This window comes from Neophocaena asiaeorientalis, unplaced genomic scaffold (genome assembly GCF_003031525.2).
Source record: "Neophocaena asiaeorientalis asiaeorientalis breed wild unplaced genomic scaffold, Neophocaena_asiaeorientalis_V1.1 scaffold342, whole genome shotgun sequence".
NCBI classification, from domain to species: domain Eukaryota; kingdom Metazoa; phylum Chordata; class Mammalia; order Artiodactyla; family Phocoenidae; genus Neophocaena; species Neophocaena asiaeorientalis.
Genome location: NW_020174037.1, coordinates 1,513,109 through 1,536,650, shown reverse-complemented (window position 1 = coordinate 1,536,650; position 23,542 = coordinate 1,513,109). Strand labels below are relative to the sequence as shown.

At 38.7% G+C, this 23,542-nt stretch overlaps 1 protein-coding gene across 3 annotated transcripts in view; it reads right to left on the bottom strand.

Annotated features, from left to right (window-relative positions):
- Nucleotides 1-23,144, bottom strand: part of FKTN (fukutin) — a 96,803-nt gene extending 73,659 nt beyond the window's left edge. For all 3 annotated transcript variants that reach the window (XM_024753669.1, XM_024753668.1, XM_024753670.1), the window contains exons 1-2: nucleotides 23,133-23,144; nucleotides 9,961-10,147 (exon numbers count right to left, since the gene is read on the bottom strand). In XM_024753669.1, coding sequence (XP_024609437.1) covers nucleotides 9,961-10,065 — 105 coding nt within the window. In that variant the 5' untranslated portion in view covers nucleotides 10,066-10,147; nucleotides 23,133-23,144. The remainder of the gene's footprint in view (nucleotides 1-9,960; nucleotides 10,148-23,132) is intronic.
- Between the last annotated feature and the right edge of the window lie 398 nt (nucleotides 23,145-23,542).

Genomic DNA, 23,542 nt, shown 5'->3' with positions numbered 1-23,542 from the left:
ATGCTCTTTATCTGTTAGATGGAAGGATTTTGAAAAGCAGTAAGAATATTATCACCCTGAAAATGAAGTGTGCTCCAAGTTCCTAAACAGGAGACTCATTTCCCCATTAAACTGTAAACGCAAGGGCAGGGACCAAATCCAATCCACCTTTGTATCACCAGTATCTAGCATAGTGCTTGACAACTAGTAAAATGCTTAATAACAGTTTGCTAATTGGAGGGAAGGAAGGAAGAAAGGTATACTGAGTGATTAAGGTAGAACCAGAACTGGTCTCTCCTCACAAGCTCTGCAACTTAAACAGTAACAATTTAACACCAAGGACTATTTCTCTAGGATTCAACAAGAGCACTCCTGGTTATATCTCTGAAGAAAATGAAAACACTTATTCAAAAAGATACATACATCCCAATGTTCATAGCAGCATTACTTACAATAGCCAAGATTTGGAAGCAACCTAAGTGCCCATCAACAGATGAATGGAAAAAGATGATGTGGCGCATACACACACACACACACACACACACACACACACACAAACACACATACTGGAATACTACTCAGCCATAAAAAGGAAATCCTGCCATTTGTAATATGGATGAACCTAGAGGATATTATGCTTAGTGAAATAAGTCAGACAGAGAAAGTCAAATACTATATGATATCATTTATATGTGGAATCTAAAAAATAATGAATGAATATGACAAAACATAAACAGACTCATAAAGAACAAACTAGTGGTTAGCAGTGGGGAGAGGGAAGTGGGGAGGGGCAAGATATGGGTAGAGGATTAAGAAGAACAAACTACTATGTATAAAATAAATGAGTTATGAAGATATATTGTACAGCACAGGGAAATACTGCCAATATTTTGTAACAACTTTAAATGGAGTATAATCTATAAAAATATTGAATCACTATGTTGTACACCTGAAACAAATATAATACTGTAAATCAACTATATTTGAATAATAAATTAATTTTTTACAAAGAAAATATACCAAGGATATTTACAAAACAACATCAGAGGCAGCTTTGTGATCCTCATCCTTGAAAAAAGATTGCAAATTCTATAATATAGCCACTTGTTGTTCACCATAGCCCTACATTAGTAGATAAAACTAAATTTCTGAGTTGTTTAATTTGTTTTCTCTATTGGATCACTCCCATCAGTATACAAATATGGTATTATTTCTCCTATCTTAAATAATTAAAACAAAAAACACGTCTTGACTTCTCTTTTCCCAACTAACAATTTTCTGTCCCCCTTTACAGCAAAACTCTTAATGGGTAGTCCGTTCTCACTCCCTCCAATTTCTCTCCTGTCATGTACTTACTTGAGCTTAAGTTCACTCTGCCAAGTATTCATCAAGTTCACCAGTAATCTCCATATTGCTAAATCCAATGGTCAACTATGAGTTCTTGTCTTATTTGATCTATCAAGAATTATTTATCACCTCTGCCTCACCTAAACACTTCATTCACTTGGCTCTCAGGATCCCCATACTTCTGGTTTCCTGCTATTTCTCTCCAACTACTCCTTGGTCCCATTTGCTACTTCTTCTCAGCTCCCTGACATGTTGAAGGGTCCCAAAGCTCAGACCATGAGATTTTTCTCCTCCTCTTTTTACTCTATGTTTACTTCCTTGGTAACTCATCCACTCACAGCTTTAAATACAATCTATATGCTTACAACCCCCAGTTTATATTCCAAACCACATCAGTCCTTTGTACTCCAGACTTATATATTCAAATGTCTATTCACCTTCTTCATTTGGATGTCAGACAGGCATCTCAAACCTAGTATGTACAAAAAAACTCCTGATCTTCACCATTCCTCAAACTTGCTTCCTCTAGTCTTTCCCATCTCGTTAAACAGCAACTTCTCCCTTCCAATTATCTAGATCAAAAATACTAGCGTTGGGGCTTCCCTGGTGGCACAGTGGTTAAGAATCCACCTGCCAATGCAGAGGACATGGGTTTGATCCCTGGCCCGGGAAGATCCCACATGCCGCAGAGCAACTAAGCCCGTGCGCCACAACTACTGAGCCTGCGCTCTAGAGCCCACGAGCCACAGTTACTGAGCCCACGTGCCACAACTACTGAAGCCTGCGTGCCTAGAGCCCGTGCTCTGCAACAAGAGAAGCCACAACAATGATAAGCCTGCGCACCGCAAAGAAGAGTAGCCCCCCACTCACCACAACTAGAGAAAGCCCACGCACAGCAACAAAAACCCAGCACAGCCACACACACACACAAAAACCTAGCATTATCCCTGACTCTTTTCTGTCTTTCATACCCCACATCTAGCCCATCAACAAATCCTGATAACTCTACTTTCCATTTCTCACAAACTCCACCACTAGCTCCTGTGTCCAAGCCATCATCATCTCATGTAAATTACTAGAACACCTTCTAACTGGTCTGTTTCAGCCCTTGCCCCTACAGTCTGTTCTCAACGGAGCATCCGCACTACTTCTTTTTATTAAAAAATGTCAGGTCGTGTCACATTTCAGCTCAAAACCTTCCTAGAGTCCCCAATCTCATTCAGAATAAAAGCCAAAGCCTTTATAGTGGCTTACAAGGCCATAAAAAATATAGAACTCTCTGACCTTACCTACTATTCTCCTCTCTCACTCCTCTACAGCCACAGTGATCTCTCTGCTGTTTCAAAACTGCCAGGCAAGTTCCTGCCTCAGGACCTTTGTGTTTCCTTTGGTCTCTACTTAGTGTACTCCTCTTCTAAACATACACATAGCTCATTCCCGTTACATAGGCTGTTTCCTCTATTTGTAATGGCCCTCCCATCCTTCTTTACATGGAGAACTCCTACTCATCCTATAAGACCAATCCAAACTATTACTTTATCCATGAAATATTTAACCATATCCTTCCCAAATAGGTTACTCAGCAGTTCCTCATTCCCTGAAAACTTTGCACTTATCTAAGCTCAGAGAGTCAAGGATAGGGACATAAGAGGATCCACTTTTATAGAGCTTGAAGATTATACAATTTTGGTGGTCCTTTTTCAGAAAAAAAAATGCAATAAATTATCTATTGCAAACTTTACAAAAATACACAGTTTTGTAACATATTCCTAAGGCTCCTCCAAGAGCCTTGGAAGTGAGGGGAGCTGCAGTTTAAATTTCATTATCTTAATGGTCAATCCACCTCGGTAGGAACAGTTAATGGTATGCAGTGGCTACAACTTTGCTGTACAGGAGGAATGCAGTCACTATCAACCAATGGCCCTACAAATGGAGAACCAAGAGAATAAATAACCTGGCCTCTTTCCTCCTGGTCTCCAGTCTCCAGCTGATGCTTCCCATTGGCTAAACCCAAATGGCAAACAAAGAGCAAGGGAGCTCAGCTAATGTAGTCCACAGAGGTCAGCCTCCCAAGGCACAGAGTATGGCGAGGAGAGGACCTGGAGAGGCAAACAGAGACTATCCACCGCACCATGGTAAGAAGTTGGGATCTTATTCCATAAGTATTTTATGCAGAGAATAACTTGATCAGATCTGTATTTAAGAAAAATAACTCTGACGGCTGTTATTTTTGCCTGAAGAGCATTACAAAGGGTAGAGGTAAAGAAGAGTTCTTAAGCTATAAGTAGTAAAGTAGGCAGAACAGTGTTTTATGATGTGTGATTTGAAGAAGTAACATATCATATTGATGTCATTTGTTTATATGTCTCTATATATTTCTTTTCCCCTTTCCCCTTCAACCCCAAACTCCCCCAATTTGTGGGTTCCTAGGCAGCAAGGACTGCACTTGATTCATCATTTTGTCTCATAGCCTAGTACTGTGCTTAGCACATAGTAAACTCTCAACAAATGCTTGACGAATGACTGAATGTTCTAAAAGAAAAGCCATAAGGTAAAAGTCAAGAGGTTAAAAACGTCTAAAGATATTCTGAAACACTACCTATGAGATATTTGTGTTGAAAATTTAAATGAAATGAATACATGAATGGAGAGATAGAATCAGATCCCAAACAGGACTGGTAGAAACAGTCTGGTGGCTACTGAACTCCACTGATAAATGAATCAAATTAAGATATGCCATCAAAGAAAAAGCATTCAGGAAACAGAAGTAAAGATTTAAATGATCCTGTCATTTTTTAAAGATAGTAGCCAACAATCAGTTTCTTACAGACACCAAAAAACAATTCTTAATTCAGCATGATAACTAATCATGCCTATTGGACCTAATGGTAATACTTTAAAGAAATTTTTTTAAGTCTTCAATAACTGGTGGGAAAGCTATGTTTATTAATAATCAAAGCTGCTTGGCCAAAAACTTATACAGCTTAAAGTCTGGGAATAAATGGAAAAAAATTTTAAATATCCTTTAATTCTAATGAAAGAAATTCTTTCACGTTTCTCCTGGATGATGGCAGGAGTGGCGGGGTTGGGGGAAGCATGGGAAGGGGGAACAGTAGCATTTATCAAAGTTTACCGTACTAGATGAGACTATCAAGCATGATATTCTTTCTCAGCAATGACCTAGACATTAGCCTTCAGAACAAAACGGAACTAGCCAGAAGTCAAAGAAGATCTAAGAAAAATCATGCTTCAGTAACTGACCAACTGAAAACACTTCAAAAACCTGTTACACATGATCTAAATGGTTATAAGATTCATTTCCATTTCTAACAATGGATTATGAAATTGTTCACTGTGAATGACTACTGCCAAATTTGAAATCCAAATTCCCCTTTCAACTCCCTCCCCTGCCTTCTAACCAAACACACACAGGTTACTAAATATAATGCAAAGAACGATATCCCAGCACAGAACACTGTAAGTGGCCTTCTAGGTAATAAGAATAACTGATTACTACAGGCAGCGGTGCAGCTTACGGTTGTAAGTCAAGAACATCATCAAGGTTTGGTTCACTCAGTGCTTTACACAAACATGGTTCATTGGCTTTGTCTTCTTTCCACTGAGGTATCAATATTTTATGACTTCCATTTGGGATGCAGAACTCCTTAAAGCTATCTCATTTCATATCTTCTTATCAATGTTATAGTGTTTTGTTTGAACATACTTGTAGTTACATGTTGGAATAGCACTATGAGTGAAGACACAAGCTCTAGGAACTGAACTTAGCAATCTTTTTTTAAAAATGTATTCTTTTATTTATTTTATTTTTATTTTACTTTTTTAAAATTTTTGGCCACGTTTGGTCTTTGTTGCTGTGCGCGGGCTTTCTCTAGTTGTGGCGAGCGGGGACTACTCTTTCGTTGCAGTGCGTGGGCTTCTCACTGAGGTGGCTTCTCTTGTGCAGCACGGGCTCTAGGCATGCTGGCTTCAGTAGTTGTGGCACACAGGCTCAGTAGTTGTGGCTCATGGGCTCTAGAGAGCAGGCTCAGCCAAACAACTGAATGAGGGTTCAAACTCAGGACTATCTAGGCCCAAAACTCAAGAATTACTGCTGTTACCACTTCTATCAAATTTTGAGTTCCTTGAGATTTAGGACCTGTGTTCTACTTACCTCTGTATTCCTACCAAGTGCCCTTTATGTAACATATAGTCAAGAAATACAGACTGAATGAGCAACACAGAATCATAATCACACTATCCTATTAAACGCAGCAAAAAACAATGAACAACTGACATTCCCTAGAGGGTGCTAGAGACAAGTCCTTCCCTTGGAAGAGTTTGTATTTCAAAGACTTGGATGGTTGTTATGGAATCTGAAGAGTGGACTGTATCCATCAGTGGAATTTTACCAGACCCAACAGATATAATCTGCTAGTTCCTGTCTTCAATGCTATCAGATAACTGGATTATTCAGACCTCATTTAGGAGGACACTGAAAGACTAAACTTGCATAACCAGCTAGGGTCAAAAGGAATTCCATGGTGAGGCCCAAGAAATAGATAGACAGAAGTAGCCCTCCTTAACTCCAAGAAAGAAAATAGCCCTTCTTCCCTAACCAATGATAGATATTGTATTTCTCTCTATTGAAGAGCCTGAAAAACTCTGTAGTCCTAAACATTTACTACACTAGATATGGGTTGGGGACCAAAGATAAAACCCATTTTTCATGCCTGCCCTAGTTCTAATACATAATCTCAAGGGTCTCTCTAAATCACCTCAAAGTTCAAGGATGACCTAGAATCAAGGTTTCTCTGTTGATGATGCTGACCTATTATTTAGTATTGATCAAGGCTACTATTATATACTCTTTTGCCAAATCAAACAAATTTGACTGAACTAAAAATCATTTTCATGTGAACTTTCTTTATTTATCTAAGATTATCCCCCCAAAATATTGTTCACTGAACAAATGAGGAAGACAATTCAGATACGATCAATAAACAAAGTTCACAAAATTCTGGGTTCTCCTCCTATGTCAGGAGAATCTGTATTAGATTACGGAGGATGCATCTGTACTTCCCTAAAGTTTGTATGTAAGTAAAATCTTGAAGTTTAATAAAAAGCCAAAAGTTAAAAGTTTTTCCACAACAAAACTAAAAAATTTTTTAAAGTTGGTAGCTTCAGCAGTTAGTCTAACCCTATTTTTAAATAAAGCTTTTTTTTTCCTGTTAGTATAGAGAAACTACTTGTATTTGTTACAAAGTATCTTACCTTCACATTAATAATATATAGGAAACATTTATTGTCCCATTAACATCTGTCCCCAATTAAATTATAAATATAGAGAGGAAAGAGACTACTTCCCAATCACTGTTTATCACCTTAGCAAAATGCCCAACACATGACTTTTACATAAAAGTTTCTGAATTAATAAGTTATAAAATTCCATCTTAAAGAATGCAAAATTACTTGGCTAGGAATTGTTTAATATAATTTCCATATTCTGCAATAAAATAAAAATAACCTTTGGTATTTAGAACTTAGATGTTGTAATTTCCACCTATTATTAAAATTAAACATAAAAAACAAGAACTCTAGTACAGATAATGCAAATTTCACAAATTTAATAGTATATAAAGGTTAACTGCACTTTATTTAATTTAATGCTTTATTTTGTTCAAAATATTCTATTTTGTTTAAAGAATATGGCACTTATTACTAAAGCAGTTTGTATGTCATGGACTCAATACAACAAATACTATTTTTCATTATAAAATTGAAGATAATAAAAATAATAGCTAATATGTACTGATCTCTTTCTATGTGACTTGCACTGTTCCAAACGCTTTATGAATATTAATTCATATAAGTTTCACAAGTCTCATAGGTGGTACTGTTACTGTCCCAATTCCATAGATGAGGAAGTAGAGGTCAAGTAACAGAAGTCAAGTAATTTACCCAAGATCCCACAGCTAATAAGCAGGATATATGAGGTTTAATCCTGGGCTGGAGTTCATGCTCTTAACAACTATGCCACATCGCTTACCAAGGAAGAAGGTCAGGACAGGAGTTATTTACATGAATTTAACATATAATTAAGATTGGATTTTTAAATTAATGAAGTCATTCAATAAGTGACATTGGGACAGCTGATTAACCATTTGGGTAAAACTGTAAATTAAATATCTAACTCATACCTCATACTAAAATAAATTATATTTTATATAAAAATTTAAACATAAAATAGTATCTGATGAAAATGCAGGTGAATATTTCCATAATCTTGGGCTACTTATGACATAAAAACCAGATACCCTAAGGGAGAAAGATCTTGATACCTGTCTACCTAGAAATTAAATAGAACACTAGTGTATTAAGGGGGTACATCGTGAATATAAAGGTAAAAGGCAAATTAATAAACTGGGGAAGATATTTGAAATATATATGGTAAACGCTTAATATCCTTAAAACTATAAAGAACAGCTGCAGAAAAAGACAACAACATCAGAAAAATATACAGATAGGAATAAAAAGAAATTATAATAAAGAAATAAAAAGAACCAAAAAGCATATGGAAAGATGTTTAACCTCATTAGAAAGAAATGGCCTCTAATGGAGTTTAATATCGCTCGGCTCTTGAACATCAAAAATACCAGAAATATAAAGAACAAGCGCTCTTGGGGTAGACTCCTCAGGTTTAAATTCTATCTCCCTCACTTAATAATTGTGTGACACTGGACAAATTTAGTAAGTTTCTCTAAACCTCAGTTTTTTCTGCTGGGAAAATGAGGACAACAGGATCTACTCAATTTGTTGTTTTAAGAATTAAATATATGTGAACTGCTTAGCATAGTTCCTAGCCTCTAAGCACACCAAAAAACGTGAACTGCTATGGCAGACACGATAGGTTAAGTTGACCTAACACCCACTCCCAAAACCCTTCTCCTTTGCGATCTCTAATATAAAGTCTGGAAAACCTAACTAACAACAGCATTAAAACTAATAGTAAAATCTTGCTTTCCCAGACTTTCTTACAGCTGGGAATCTGCTGGCCATGTCACAAAAGAAGAAGCCTCCTAGAATGCACTATTTCCTCCTCCAGCCTGGACTGTAGCACTAGGGAAATGTCAAGAGAATTTTGGAAGCTCTGGACTGAAAAGTATAAGACACAAATAACCCTCTACGTGTTTAAGCTACTATTAGCCAAAAGCACCTCAAAAGCATGACACGGACGCCATAATTATTGTTATTATTCCCATATTTGGAAAGGGTACAGGAAATCAGGCACACTACTCACCCTTAGGAAAGGTGACTTTGCAATATGTAACAAAATCTAGAATGTACATCCTAGACCCAGAAATTCCACTCTAGGACTTTAGCCGAAGAAAATAATCAGCAAAGGTTGAAGACGAAACACAAAGACATTCACTGGGTCAACAGCCAAGACAGCTGGTAGCCTCAGTACTTGTCAATTATTTTTAAAATAATATAGCCTGGAAAGAATGGAGTTAGGTACACCTGTCAGGCTTGCATGTTAGAAACCGGGTAATTGGGGTAGGTTATCTAACATCTCTGTCAGAGTTTTGGTTTTCATATTTGTAAAATGAGGTCTAGGAACCTCATGTAATAATGCTGCATAATAAACCTCTCTCAATCTTGAAGGCTTAAGCATTTGTTTTCTCCCTCATAGATGTATGAGTCAGCTGGGCAGCTATGTTTGGTCTGCTCCATACATCTAATTCAGGGCTCAGGCTGGAGGTCAGCATCTACCCAGGGCACACTCTTCTCCTGGCAGGTCAGGGGAGCACAAAGGGCAAGTCACATCATACAAGCCCATTTGAAATCTCTGCAAATGTCTATAACATTCCACAAGCGAAAGTAAGTCTCATGGTCAAGCTTAACTAGGGCAGGGAAGTATCATCCCCTTTGGGAGGGAAAGGGAAGTAAATGATTCTGAAGAATAGTTCTAACTATCAAATGACGATACAAACAAAAATATATTTCCCCCCCAAAATGTTTTTAGGGTTAAATTAAGCATAGACAGTATCTAGCACAATTCTCAATAATGGTAGCTATTATTATAATTAACCCCAGTGGGAGTGTTTGGCAACTTTTCACAATTCAAGAATACCTTCTCAACTTTGGAATTTCTTATCTGGACTTCTGTATGATCTTCAGAAGCTACCAGATTCCAAATTATTGTCTCTACATCTTTATACCTATAGATTTATAATAAAGGTAAGTTATAACACTACACTTCCCTGTTAGACACTATATTAAAATATACTCTGTACTAAAATAAACTAATTCTAATATTTTATCAAAATTATTTATCATTGAATTCTTTCCAATGAGTGATGATCTGTTTGGAAAAATAACAATTTTCACATAACTCTATCAGAAAATTTCAACATCACTGAAACCTGGTACCTCTGACTTTTAGCATGTTATTAATAACATTTAACTGTAATTTTGAAGTGCTTGCCACACTCACGAGGATGAGAATCTCAAAGAACTATTTCTGCACGGATTTTAAAAACTGTGATTAATTTTACGTACTGCAAAAGGGAAGTATGTTAGGAAAATATACAGCTAAAATGAAGTCTAATAATGAGAAAGGAGGGAAAAAATTACCTTTGCTGATAAATAGTGCTTGTAGTAGTACAACTGAAACAGCAGAAATGCAGAACTTGTCAAAGTTAAAAGCGCCAAAATCACGTTCTTATTGATCCTACTCATTAGTCTGCGGTGCTCACTTGGTTGTCTTTTGAAAGTAACCCACTTGGTTTCATCTTTTTGGGTAAGAAGATAATCTTGTTTCCTGTGAACAAAAAGATATTTCTAAAGAGACAAAAACCTGTATTTAATTTTCACCTTTATTAACCAAGAAAAAGTTATCTAAAGTTCAACAGAAACTTCTTTGATTTGATAATTTCCTATCCTAAAGAAATAATCAGATATGAGACCACACTTGAAAGAACAAAAAAGTTTATCATAGCATTCTTTACAGTTGCAAATAACAAAAAACATAAATGGGATATCTATAAAAATTGACCAAAAGAGACTGGGGGGCTTCTCCCCCAGGGTTTCTGATTCAATAGAACTGGGGTAAGCCCTCTGAATTTGCATTTCTAATGAGTTCCCAGGCAATGCTGATGCTGATGAACATACTAAGAACCACTTCCATAGAAAAAAATTAAGTTTTTGGTCAAGGAACACCTGTATAATAGCTCTTTGTCTTTTGTTATGTAGGATGTGGTCAGTTTTTATAAATATCCCATATACATTTTCATTTTCTGCAAGTGTAAAAAAAGCCACGATAAAAATTTTTGTTCTCTCATCTTTGGTCCCATCTGACTATTTCTTTAGAACAAGAAATTTAATATAGTTCTACTTCTTCTTACCTCCTCTCCACTGTTTGATTTTCGTCAAACATATTCAATTCAGTTCAAATGTTTATCTTTATTCCTTTAAATATACTAACACCTCTATTACTTGATGTCTAAACTTTGTATGTCTTTAGTTCTCCAGCTAAAAAATAAGAGAAAATCTACCTTCTGCATCTCTCCTCTTTCAATCCTGACTTTTATTAGTTTACTTTGCTATTGTTCTATCGCATTCTGCAATACAAATCTCACAGCTTTTTTAGCCTTATTCCTACTATATTCCCTGCCAATCCTTTTGCTGTATCATCTCTGTTCAGCTACTGGATGGCTGGTATTCATCTTCTCCTTAGGACTTGTGGGCACTATTTACCTTGAGTTCCTACATTGTTCAAAAATGGGTGTCAGGCTTCCCTGGTGGCACAGTGGTTAAGAATCCACCTGCCAGTGCGGGGGACACGGGTTCGAGCCCTGGTCCAAGCAGATTCCACATGCCGTGGAACAACTAAGCCCATGTGCCACAACTACTGAGCCCGTGTGTCTAGAGCCTGTGCTCCGCAACAAGAGAAGCCACTGCAATGAGAAGCCCGCACGCCACAAGGAAGAGTATCCCCCGCTGGTCGCAACAAGAGAAAGCCCGTGCACAGCAATGAAGACCCAATGCAGCCAAAAATAAATAAATAAATAAATTTATGAAAAAAAAGAACAAAAAACGGGTGTAAACTAATAGTTTGGCTTTGAGGTCACACTTTCTTTCCTCTGATGACTTATAGAATTTGTACCACTGTCCTGCAATACTAAATACTCCCTTGACAATATCTGATCCTTCCCCTGGCACTCCCCTATAGATAAGCTGATCTTTTTAATGGGATGAGCAAAGAACACATTCCTTATCTTTGCAATCCAATTTTTTAAAAACTAGGTTATGAAATGATGTTAATGACTATACATTAGTTTTTCTTCATTATGTGTACTTTCAATCTGTAGAATCAAGATTTCTTTCTCTGTGGCAAGTTTTCTTAAGTTATATGTTTGAATACTTTTCTGTTCTAATGTTGTTCTCTATTTCCAGAACTACAATTAAGCATTTGTTTCATCTCCTTTCACTCCCATTTCACTTTGCTCAACTTTCAAAAGCCTGTCGTCATATCCCTTACTGAGCTTTCAAGTGTTAATTCTCCTTTTTGCTTCGTATGTGGCGTTTTATTATTATTTTTTTTTATGAGGGACCACTCCTCGATGTTCTCATTGACTCTTTATTTATTTTTATGTTTGGCTGTGTTGGGTCTTTGTTGCTGAGCGCGGGCTTTCTCTAGTTGCAGCGAGCAGGGGCTACTCTTCATTGCAGTGCATGGGCTTCTCATTGTCTTGGCTTCTCTTGTTGCGGAGCACAGGCTCTAGGCATGTGGGCTTCAGTAGTTGTGGCACACGGGTCTCAGTAGTTGTGGCTTGTGGGCTCTAGAGCGCAGGCTCAGTAGTTGTGGTGCACGGTCTTATTTGCTCCACAGCATGTGGGATCTTCCCAGACCAGGGCTTAAACCTGTGTCCCCTGCATTGGCAGGCAGATTCTTAACCCACTGTGCCACAAGGGAAGTCCTGGCCTTTTATTTCTGATTTTTTTTTTCTTTTCTTTCTTGACTTCTGCCAAATTATTACTCACCATTTACTGTTGTCTTACTATTTCTTTCTAGCCAATTAACTTTCTCTATTACTTTAAAGAAGTGATTGTCTCCTTAAATTTGTTAGGCCAATACAGTTTTCTCATGGGTTCTTTGTCACTTGTTTTTCCATTTCTTTTCGCTTTTCTTCTTGTAACAGTTTTGTGTAGATGCCGTGCTAATTTCCTTTTTATTATTATTAATCTTTGAGTGACATGAACTCCACTCAGGCCAACTATTTGCAAAAGGACTGTGGAAGGAAGAAGCAAGGCTATGTTGTGGACTAGAAGGTAGTCTCTCTTTTTTTTTTTTGCGGTACGCGGGCCTCTCACTGTTGTGGCCTCTCCCGTTGCGGAGCACAGGCTCCGGACGCGCAGGCTCAGCGGCCATGGCTCACGGGCCCAGTCGCTCCGCGGCATGTGGGATCTTCCCGGACCGGGGCACGAACCCGTGTCCCCTGCATCGGCAGGCAGACTCTCAACCACTGCGCCACCAGGGAAGCCCCGGTAGTCTCTTTAGTATACAAGAAAGCTCTTTATGATACAGGGTGTTCTGTGCATGTGTGTGCGTGAGAGACACAGAGAGAATGTATGTGAGAACAAGCAAGAGAAAGTTGTTTAGCCATTACTTCTTGCCTCACCAAGAGAGTGCTTCCTGCAAAGATTGTGTATCTGTATGCTTTCTCATTTGCTCTTCCTTTCCTGCTAGTTCATGTTGCCAAACATTCCAAGGAAGCTTCTCCCACTGCTTTTCTATGCATCCTGACACCACTGTAAACAGAAGACCTATTTCTCGTTGCTCTGTCAGTTCTACCTGAGATCTCTTTCTGCCAGAATGCTCTTTTAATCTCTTTCTGCTTACATTTGACAAATATTTCTCAAATATTTCAATTTGGGATACAGGACTCTAGTCCCATCAAAGATGTAATTACAGTTGAACAATGCAGGGGTTGGGGCACCAACCCTCTGCACTTAAAAACCTGCATATAACATATAGTTGGCCCTCCATATACATATGTGGTTCCTCTGTATCTGGTTCCTTCATATATGCAGTTTTGCATCTGTGGATTCAACCACCCAGGGGTCATATAGTACTGCAGTATTTACTATTTTAAAAAATCTACATATAGCAGTTCAAACTCATGTTGTTCAAGGGTCAACTGTACATCTCTGTCTCTCATTCTCCTTGCTGTTTCAGGGTAATTTCAGATAGAAGAAGGCACAAATGTCTTTACTCTGTCGTCTTTAAATCAGAAGTCTTAGAGTTTTAAAACAATCCAAACGAGTTTCCAGTGTGGAAGCCTATATAAAGCAAACACTACATGATATTATATAAAGTCAACAAACTACTTAAGAGAAATATCACCAGTGACGTGAGTAATCTACTTGATTTACAGATAATGCATAAAGCAAAGATAACTGAATAAATCATGATCACGTTCTATCTCCTAAAACTGTAAAAACTGGCAACATAAAACAATATTGATGATGGTATTAGTTTTGCTGTCAGCTAAACCTTGCTAAAATAAAACAGTCAAATATGTACTCTGATAAGGACAGCTCACAAGATAACAAAAAGAATATCCTTCATTTTCAGTATTTCAGCTCAGTTTCTTGTAGTTGTAGTAAACAGTGCATCAACATATTGTACACGGATTCCTAGTGAAATGGAAAGTAGCATTTGGAGTGTGCTATATAGCCCAGCCTTTTCTGTGCCAGAATTAACAGGTGGAAAGAAAGGCCTACATAAACCACTACAGAAACATAAAGTCCAAATTAATATCTTGTTCTTTCTTTGGATATATCTCTAAACTACAGTTAATTCTTAAATGAAATAAACCTCCAGAATATATCAATCACAACTACATTTTTATTATCAAGATGATATCCAATTAACTTTACTTCATTACTTATTTTCTATAAATGCCAAGGCAGTTATTGCAAAGGAAGAATATTAGCCTGTCAAAACATTCCTATTTGCTAGCACCATCTCTTCATTAGGAATGGAGTTACCACTTTAAAATGAATAATGTGATACTTTAAAAAAGAGAGGCCAAGGCTTGTTGAGTTTACCTCTAAAATCCCTCTGGCACCAACTCCCTCTTCTTTCTTCACTGTCATTCTAATTTGAACTCTAATTGTACAAATGTCTTAATTGTAACTGATGTCCCAGGTTCCACTTTCTGCCTACCCATAATCTTACCTATACATTGAAAGATATACCAAGTTGCTGATAAATGAATCAAATTACACCATAATCAAAATATTTCAGTGGTTCTCTACCACCTACAAATAAAGCTCAAATTCCACATACATTTGACCCTTGAACAACACAGGTCTGAACTACGCAGGTCCACTTATATGCAGATTTTTCTCAATAATAAATAGTATTACACAATCTGTTGTTGACTGAATCTTTTAGTGTGGAACTGCAGATACGGAGGGCTGACTCTGCTACATGCAGATTTTTGACTGCAGGTAGGTGTAAAATAAAGAATGGTGCCCACCATCCAGTTCTACAAGAATCAAGTCATTAGCCACTGCAGTTGCTGACCTACAACACATCTGAAAGGAATTCAGGGTGAAGATCAGGATGAGGCACTCTGTGCTCTGGGGAAACAGGCAAAACAGGCCCTTAGATACTTAGAAATATTTCAGGAGAAACAGTTTATGAACCTGGACCCTTCCATCTTCCCATACTTAGAAAAGCACTAAAATCATTAACTGAGATATGTGTTCCTCGTGACTAGCAGCAACTTTCTACAGACATGTGTGCCTGAGTGCATGTACCCCTTTGCCAAAATCATGTATCTACTGACCTCCCCCACCACCTCTTCTTACTCAGAGCTATCTGAGAGACTGTCTCCCAGACTATAGTCCTCAGTAAGTCCCCAAATAAAACTGAAACTCACAGCTCTCATGTTGTGTGTTTTTATTTCAGTCGACAGAGGGTTGGCACCTGCACTGTTCAAGGGTCAACTGTAATGGCATTCAAGGGTATTCACAATCTGACTGAACACACGCAAATTTTCTAGGCTTTCTCCCACTTCACACACTCTTTGTTTTTTGCCCAGGTATTCCTGGAATACACACGACCTTTCTTGCCTCTTTGCTTTATACTCATTCCCTCTTGTCTGAAATGTTCGCATCCATTTCCACAGAACCAGTTCTACACCTCTTTTCATCACTCCTCTCAAGTGACCCTTCTTTTATGAAATCTTTCATGCTCTTCAAAGTCAGAAGTGAACTCTCCTAGCTCTAAATTCCTAGTCTTACCTTCTTGAAGGGAATAAATATTTACTGTCTACCTTAACAGGCAGAGATGCCAATAAAATGCTAAGCTGGAGAGAAAATGATACAGCTCCCTATCTTCTAAGATGTTAGAGATGAGTATGTAAGAGTTTTCAAAAGAAGAATGGTGATGGTAATGGTGGTAGAGGGTATGATGTGCTAAAGAACAGCATGGGAAGTTTTTTCCAAAATCACAAGCACAATCCTTACCACCCTCACATCTATTAAGAACCACTGTTCTAAATTGTGATAGACTCTATCAGAGATAAATATAGAGACAATTTCAAGTGTAATGGTCATGGAGTAAATACAGGTTACTATGGAGCACAAGGAGAGGAAACTAACCCTAAGGCTTTTACTACTTTCTATTTTGAATTATAGCTATTAGAATGCATGAATCATCTCCCCTACCAGCCTAAAAGTGGTTGAATTATTATCAAGAAATAAGTGTGCTGTATACTCAAAGACACTGCACAATGCTCAAGAGAACACAAAACTATTTAAAAGAAGTTTTTATTTTAAAAAGTTTTCTGTCCTACAGAAACTTTCATAATAAAACAGAATATGAAATACGAAAAAGTGATTTTTTTAGAGCTTAAAGCCTATACTTGGTTCCAACTCCTGAACAATAAACATTTTAAAATAACATATGGAGAAATATAGCATAGAACCAAAATAAAAACATTATTTGTGTATACATTTCTCTTTACATGTGACATTTTAGCTATCATAATAAAAATGCTAGAGAAGACAAGTAATGTATTTTCTTACATATACTTAGGTAAAGCTTCCTAAAGAAAATAGTAATAATGGCAAAGAAGAAAGAGTACCGCAGAGATGTAAATTTAAGTGAGGGGTCGGGGAGATGTAACGGGGACTCTAAGGGGAGTTACCAGGTTTAAGTACCCAAGTATCTTCAAGTTCTAATGCAAATATGAGAAGGTTAATATAAGTATGGTATATTACAGCACAGAATTAGTCTTAGATGACTTGGAAACAGGCTCTAACTAGTGCATGAACTAGAATCTGGCAATGAAGAAGACAGGAATGGGCAGATCTGCTTCCCAGCTGAACCTTTAACGGGTTGTGGGTGTCTGAGCTATCAATCCTCTCAGTCTTTTGAGCCTGGGGTAGCTAGAGTCCAAGACTGTCACCTCCAGCCAAGAACAAACACATTCTTTTACTCTTTCTTTTGCCCTTTATTATCAATTTTGCTTTGTGTCAAGGCATGAGAAAGGTTGGAAAAAACCAGTGGTAGATAAAAGCCATATACAAATTTGAAGGAAAAATATACAGGATGGGAAGTTCAAGATAGCTCTCAGGCTCTTGCTACAGCCAAGAGCAGTATTTCATATTCTTTCAGCTTCCCATTTCCCTTTCACATTATCATTTGTTCTTTGATGATAAAGGCACAAAAAACTTTGGCACCTGGCTTAACCTGACATCCCCTCTCCAACTACTTTTTTGAGAATCATCTTGGTAGGGATCTGTCTGAAAGAATGTCAAACGGCCTTACTTTCTTATCCCAATTCTCCCCACTACTGCCTTCTGGATCACCTCTCGATATCAGAGGCCCTTGGACAAGAAATAATCAGCCCTGACACCGAACTTAGGCTCATAAGATGATGTGTGCTAGCCTGGTCCCCTCAATGCTGCTAGATCCAATTTATTCAGGAACACTGGGGAGTGAGAGGAAGGTATAGGTGGTATGAATCAGACAGAACTGAGATTCAAATATGCCCTGCACTGCAAAATAAAACAGGAGGCTAAACTACAGAGAAGAAGGAGGGTAGTCTAAATAGGCAAAGGCATGTTTTGAGATAAGGCAGCAGACTGGAAAGCATAAAGAGAAAATGCTTCTGAAGAGGTATTCAGAGTTAAGATGAAAAAAAAAAATCAACATTTTCAGCTGCTCTAAGCCAAAAAAAACAGCCCAGTAGCAACAGATGCTATCCATCTTCCTTAAATACTGCTGCTCCTTTTCCTTTCCTTTCATTGCTAAATTTGCAAAAGAGCATCAGTAGCCTGGAAGCAAAGGTTAGACTGTAAGGGTTTAAAATGTCTCTTTATCTGCTTACCACTCACTCACTTCTTAACCCTTTGCAATGTAACCTCTCTCAATACGCTGACACTTGAAGATTAAAAAATTAATCTCTCCATTTGATACTCCAGAAAAATCATAAATATATAGTGACTCCTTTTGAAATGACTATGGAGTACTGAGTTTTTAGAGAGTGTCTGAAATGAAAGACCTAGATAAGAAAGAAAGTGAAGATAGGAAGGGACTGATACTACAGGGGCAAAGTGAAAGGGTGAAGGAAGTGGCATTGCCTAATATACCTACTATTCTGTGTTTGATATGAAATCTGGATGGATGTTCTCTTTATATTCTCTTGCTCCTAATCACTTTATTAGATATACCTCCCATATCTACTGGCTACTTACTACTTATAAATATTTCACCAGACTGTTGGTGATGTCCTCTTGAACATTCCACCAGCACCTAAAACAAATCACTGTCCACCTTCAAACCAGATTTCTTTCATGACTTGCCCCTCTATTCTGTTAATGGTATCCCTAAATATTTATGTTCAAAACAAAAGTTTTTGTGGTTCTAATTCCACATCTGAGTCACCAAACTTACATTCTTCTTAGTGCCTCTACAAGCTGTTATTTCTTTCCCATTTCCAGTATAGTTAGCCTAATTTAAAGGCTTATTAACTCTGCCTAAATAGAAAGCCTCCTACATGAGTACAGATAGTCTCTAACTTACGATGGTTTGACTTATGGTTTTTGACTTTACAACGGTGCAAAAGTGACAAGCATTCAGTAGAAACCGCACTTGAATTTTGATCTTTTCCTGGGCTAGCAATAAATGCCACATAACCCCTCACGATGCTGGGCAGTGGCAGTGAGGCACAGCTCCCAGCCAACCACGTGATCACAAGAGGAAACAACTGGCCCTTATAACCATTCCTCTTTTAATTTGCAGTATTCAATAAATTATATGAGATATTCAATACTTTATTATAAAGTAGGTTTTGTGTTAGATGACTTTGCCTACCTGTAGGCTAATGTAAGTGTCCTGAAGACGTTTAAGGTAAGCTAGGCTAAACTCTAATGATGTTTGGTAGGTTAGGTGTATTAACAGCATTTTCAACTTACGATGGGTTTATCAAATTGAGGAAGATCTGTACTCTACCACCAGGCTTTCCTCAAAATACCCATCTTAGGGACCAAAGTCCAGTCATTTCTATAGTACCACTTTGTGTCACTTTCCCCTGCTTTCAGCACTTCTATGACTTATTTAGTACTAATCCCCTAAATGAACCCATCAACATAGTGCTTGCTCACCTCGGTGCATTTGTCTATGCTATTCCTTCTCTCTACAGTGCTTTCTCCCCCACATCCTGCCCCCTCACTGTCTTTTGAGTAGTTCAGAGCATAGGCTCCGAAGACAGACTGCTATGTTCAAACCCTGCTCTGCCACTTGCAGCCTATATGTACGTCCTTAGGCAGGTTACTTAATCTTTCTATGCCCCATCTTTAAAGTGGATCTATAAATTGTACTTGACTCACAGGGCTGTTCTGACAGACTAATACATGTAAAGCACCGAACAGTACCTAGAACATGATAACTATACAATAAATGCCAGCAATAATTAATAACTGTCACCTTAAAAGCCTACTAGTAATTCCCTCTGCTCTCAGACAACTAAAGTCTCCCTCTTTTATATCCACACAGCATTGTGTATGTGTACTATTTTTGCAGTCAGTCTTAACTAGTTATAGTTCCTTGAGACAGGAGGCTATCATATGTTTCCATATTCCCCAGTATTCCATATTCTGTAGTCTTCCACAGTAGAATTCAAGCACAGACATAGATTTTAAAAGATTTACGATGGACCTCTGTTGCCCCAAGAGCTCTGTGTGCCCAGAAGAGTATACAAAAGTATTTGAGGTAAGTGGTGAACGCGAGCAACTGCAGGTGAAGAGTGACAGCCAGAGTTTATGTCACACAGGTCAGTTTGGTTTGTTCCCTCATTCATTCATTTTTCCATTAAGTTCACAAATATCACTGAGCCCTATGTACATCCTATAGACACCAGTCAATCTGCTAGCTGTTCCCTGTCACAAGACTCTACAGTAGAAACAACAGATTATGTTTATTTCAAAGGCAACAGAAAGTTGAGGAACCAAGGATTTCTTTTGACCTAAACATTATTTACATACATTATTTCATGGGTCATTTAAGAGCTACCTTAGTAGCATACACACCAGTGTAAAAACAGTGGCTGTCTTTGGGTTGGAAGGACTGTAGGTGCTTTTCTTTTTCCTTTTTATTTATCCAATGTGAATATCGATTGATTTTGTAATGAGAAAAAAAAAGTACTAAGTTTCAAAAAAACTTTAAAAAAATTCCCTCATTCTGTGGCTCAATTAACAAATCCTACAGCCCACACACATTATAAGCTTTAATTATCTTACTATCTTCCAATTTTTGGAGTAACAGAATAGTGTTAAACCAAGCTATTTTTAACTGAGTAAAGTCTTCCCCTCAAGAATGCAAGTACTTAACTGCTTGGTTGAGGATATCTGGGTGTTGATCTTAGTAAAACTATAAAGCTAATCAAACACACAGAATCAAACATAGGGCTCAGCAAGCATCAAGTACTTAGCACAAAATATAAAGTGTGAATATATGTACATACATTAAATCTGGATGGATGTTCACCAATATATCAATAACGGTCATCTCGGGGCTTCCCTGGTAGCGCAGTGGTTGAGAGTCCGCCTGCCGATGCAGGGGACACGCTTTCGTGCCCCAGTCCGGGAAGATCCCACATGCCGCAGAGCGGCTGGGCCCGTGAGCCATGGCCGCTGAGCCTGCGCGTCTGGAGCCTGTGCTCCGCAACGGGAGAGGCCACATAGTGAGAAGCCCGCGTACCGCAAAAAAATAAAAATAAAATAATGGTCATCTCTAGGTGTGGGGATTGGCATGATTTTCACATTGTTCTTTATGCTTTTTTTATATTGTCCCAAAATTTTTATAATGAGCATATATTATTTTCATAACGACAATAAAATTATTAATAAAAACAGCTGATAAGCAGTAGTAGTGGCTTAATACCTGCTAGACAGGATCTAGATCTTTGCTACTTAAAAGTATGGTCCTCAGACGAGCAACATCAGCATCACGTTGGAGCGTGTCAAAATGCAGAATTTTCAGGCCATACTGCAGACCTACTGATTCAGAATCTACATTTAATCTACATTTTAAGATCCTCAGGTGATTCATATTTGCATTAAAATTTGAAAAGCACTGATTTGGACACTACAGCCTTTACATGCAGGGACGATAGGAACAATATCTGCCTTCTTCATTGTACATCCCTAGCACACAGCAGTGCCTGAAACACACAAGTATTTGTTGAATAAATAAGCATGTAAATGATATTACTTCTGAATAGACGATCAGAACGTGGAGACTGTATCTGTTTGAATTATTTTCTGCTAGAGTTCCCAAAAATGATTGCTTAATATTAATATTTACTGTAAATACTGTTAAATTATTTTAATAAAAATGCTGGCCCCCAAAATGTAATCCTTTTTGAAAAGGAGTCCTAGCTCATAGCCCTGAGATCTACATGTCTCCTTCAATCATTTCTCTAGTCTCCTATCTATGCACACACCCTATAGTTACTCTTTACAATCTCTCCCTCAAAGCAAACTCATTTTCAAGATTTTAAATACCACCTCTGAGAGAAAACTTACCACTTAAGTTTCAGTCTATAAACCCCATCAGTCTATATAACCAACTCTATTTCCTACACCTCAAAGTTAACAGTTTTATTCTCCATCTACTATCTCCCTGCCCCCTTCAAAGAGAATAGTTCTCCATCCTCACAGACTCCTGTTTTACAGGTTTTAGAGAAGAGAGACCACCTAATCCAAGAACATCATTTTACAGAGGAGAATAGGATCTGGAAGAAATAAATGACAGCCCAAGAGGCTAGTTATTGGCAACGCAAAGCTACAATCTGCATCACCTTACTCCCAATACATTATCACATGCTAAAATTCTGATAGAATTCTCATTTTTATCAACAGAAGTTAAATTCACTTTTGAGAAACACAGGTTCAAAATAACAATCGCCTAGATCCAAGAAATCAAGTACTGTATATTGTTGACATTTCTCTCATTCCTTTTCTCTTCCTTTTCAGAATGTACTGCATTTTCTTTCCACTTGGGGTTCCTTCAATCTCTAGTGCCATACTTCCCAAATCCTCCATCCTCTCAAAGCCTACCTCCGCAAATATACTCTAAAATGCCTATTCCTGTCTTCTGTATCTTTATCTATGGTGCTCAGCAGAGATAGCTCCTGATGACTCAAACCCTATGCATCCTCAAAGTACAGCTCAATCCCAGCCTTTTTTACTTTTCCCAATTCCTAATGCACTGCTCCATCACTCACTTTCATATTTGTTCATAGGCTGATGTTTATTCTTTTGAAACCTGCTATCTTCAAAAGTAGAAAGAACCTGTTGTTATCCAGGTCCTCCGTTTACATCTGAGAAAACTGAGGCCCAGAGAGAAGCGACTTCTCTCGTTACTTGAGAAATTGGTGATGGTGATGAAATCTTAACTCAGTTCCCCACATTCCTATCCAAAGCTTCGGTCATCTCTCTCTCTCATATGAAACTTCATTTAGCATGGCTAGCTGTGTCCACTCCATTATTAGGCACACAAAAGGGACGCTTCAGTAAATACTCCTCCAACTGAACTGAAAGCTGAACCCAGGGGGAAAGCATAAAAGAAAGGGATGGTTAATTAAATTACCCTCACTCTAGAAAACTGCTGTAGCTCCCCCACTACCCAAGGAAGCACTCCACACTCCCTCATGGGGCATCAAGGTTCGTCCCAGTTGAGACCCAACGGTAGCTCCCGCCACATTTCTGGCCCTCTCGTCTCCGCACCCATTCCTCCAGCCATTACCCTAACACGCAGTGCTGCCCAAACCTGGTAGTCCCTTTCATGCTTCTGCACCTTTGCACACACGGGCCCCACAGCCTGCAATGCTCTCCTCCCTCCCGACGACCCCTGCCCCCGAGATCCTCTTGCAAATCCTGAGACAGCTCTCAGGACCCTACTCAAATGTCACTACCCCAGCCGGGTCCTACAAGGGTCTCGATCGGCCTCCAACACCGGACCTGTCCCAGGATGAGGATTTTACTTGCTGACAAGCCCAAGAGCGTGGGAGGGACGCCGAAGCGCACATCCACCCCGAGGTGCTCGTGGACTGCCTCACTGAGTATCCCCCGCCCGGAGCGCGCTCGACCTATGGCCTGCCTGGGCCGAGGCAAGTGCCCATTAGGCTGGAGGAATGCCCAGTAACGGTACCCGAGCCACCGGCGACACCCGCCCGAGGTGCCCACCCATCCCCGGAGGCCAAGCCGCGCCTCTCACACCTTACCTCCGCCAACACCAGCGGCAACGCCGCTTTACGGCACTCACAGCAACCGCTGCAAAAGGGGCCGTCAAGCGCGGAGCCTTTACGTACCGGTTGGTCGGTGTCGCAGCCGTTAGCCCTGGCCTTCGCCTGGTATACTACCAACGCTGCTTCCTCACCGAAGTTTACGGAGCCCGGTGATTTCCTGGCTTTGGGGATTTAGACACGTAGCCAAAGCTCTTTTTATCTGTTGCCTAGGTAACAACTACAGCAGGCGATCTGAGATTTTAGGAATTGCTCCTAGAATTGGAGAGGCACCAGCTGAGCTGTGTTTCCCAAAGTGTGTGAGTTTGCCAGATAAAATATAGGATGCCAGTTAAATATGAATTTCTGATAAACAACGAATAATTTTTGAGTGTGCTTTGCAGAGGGAT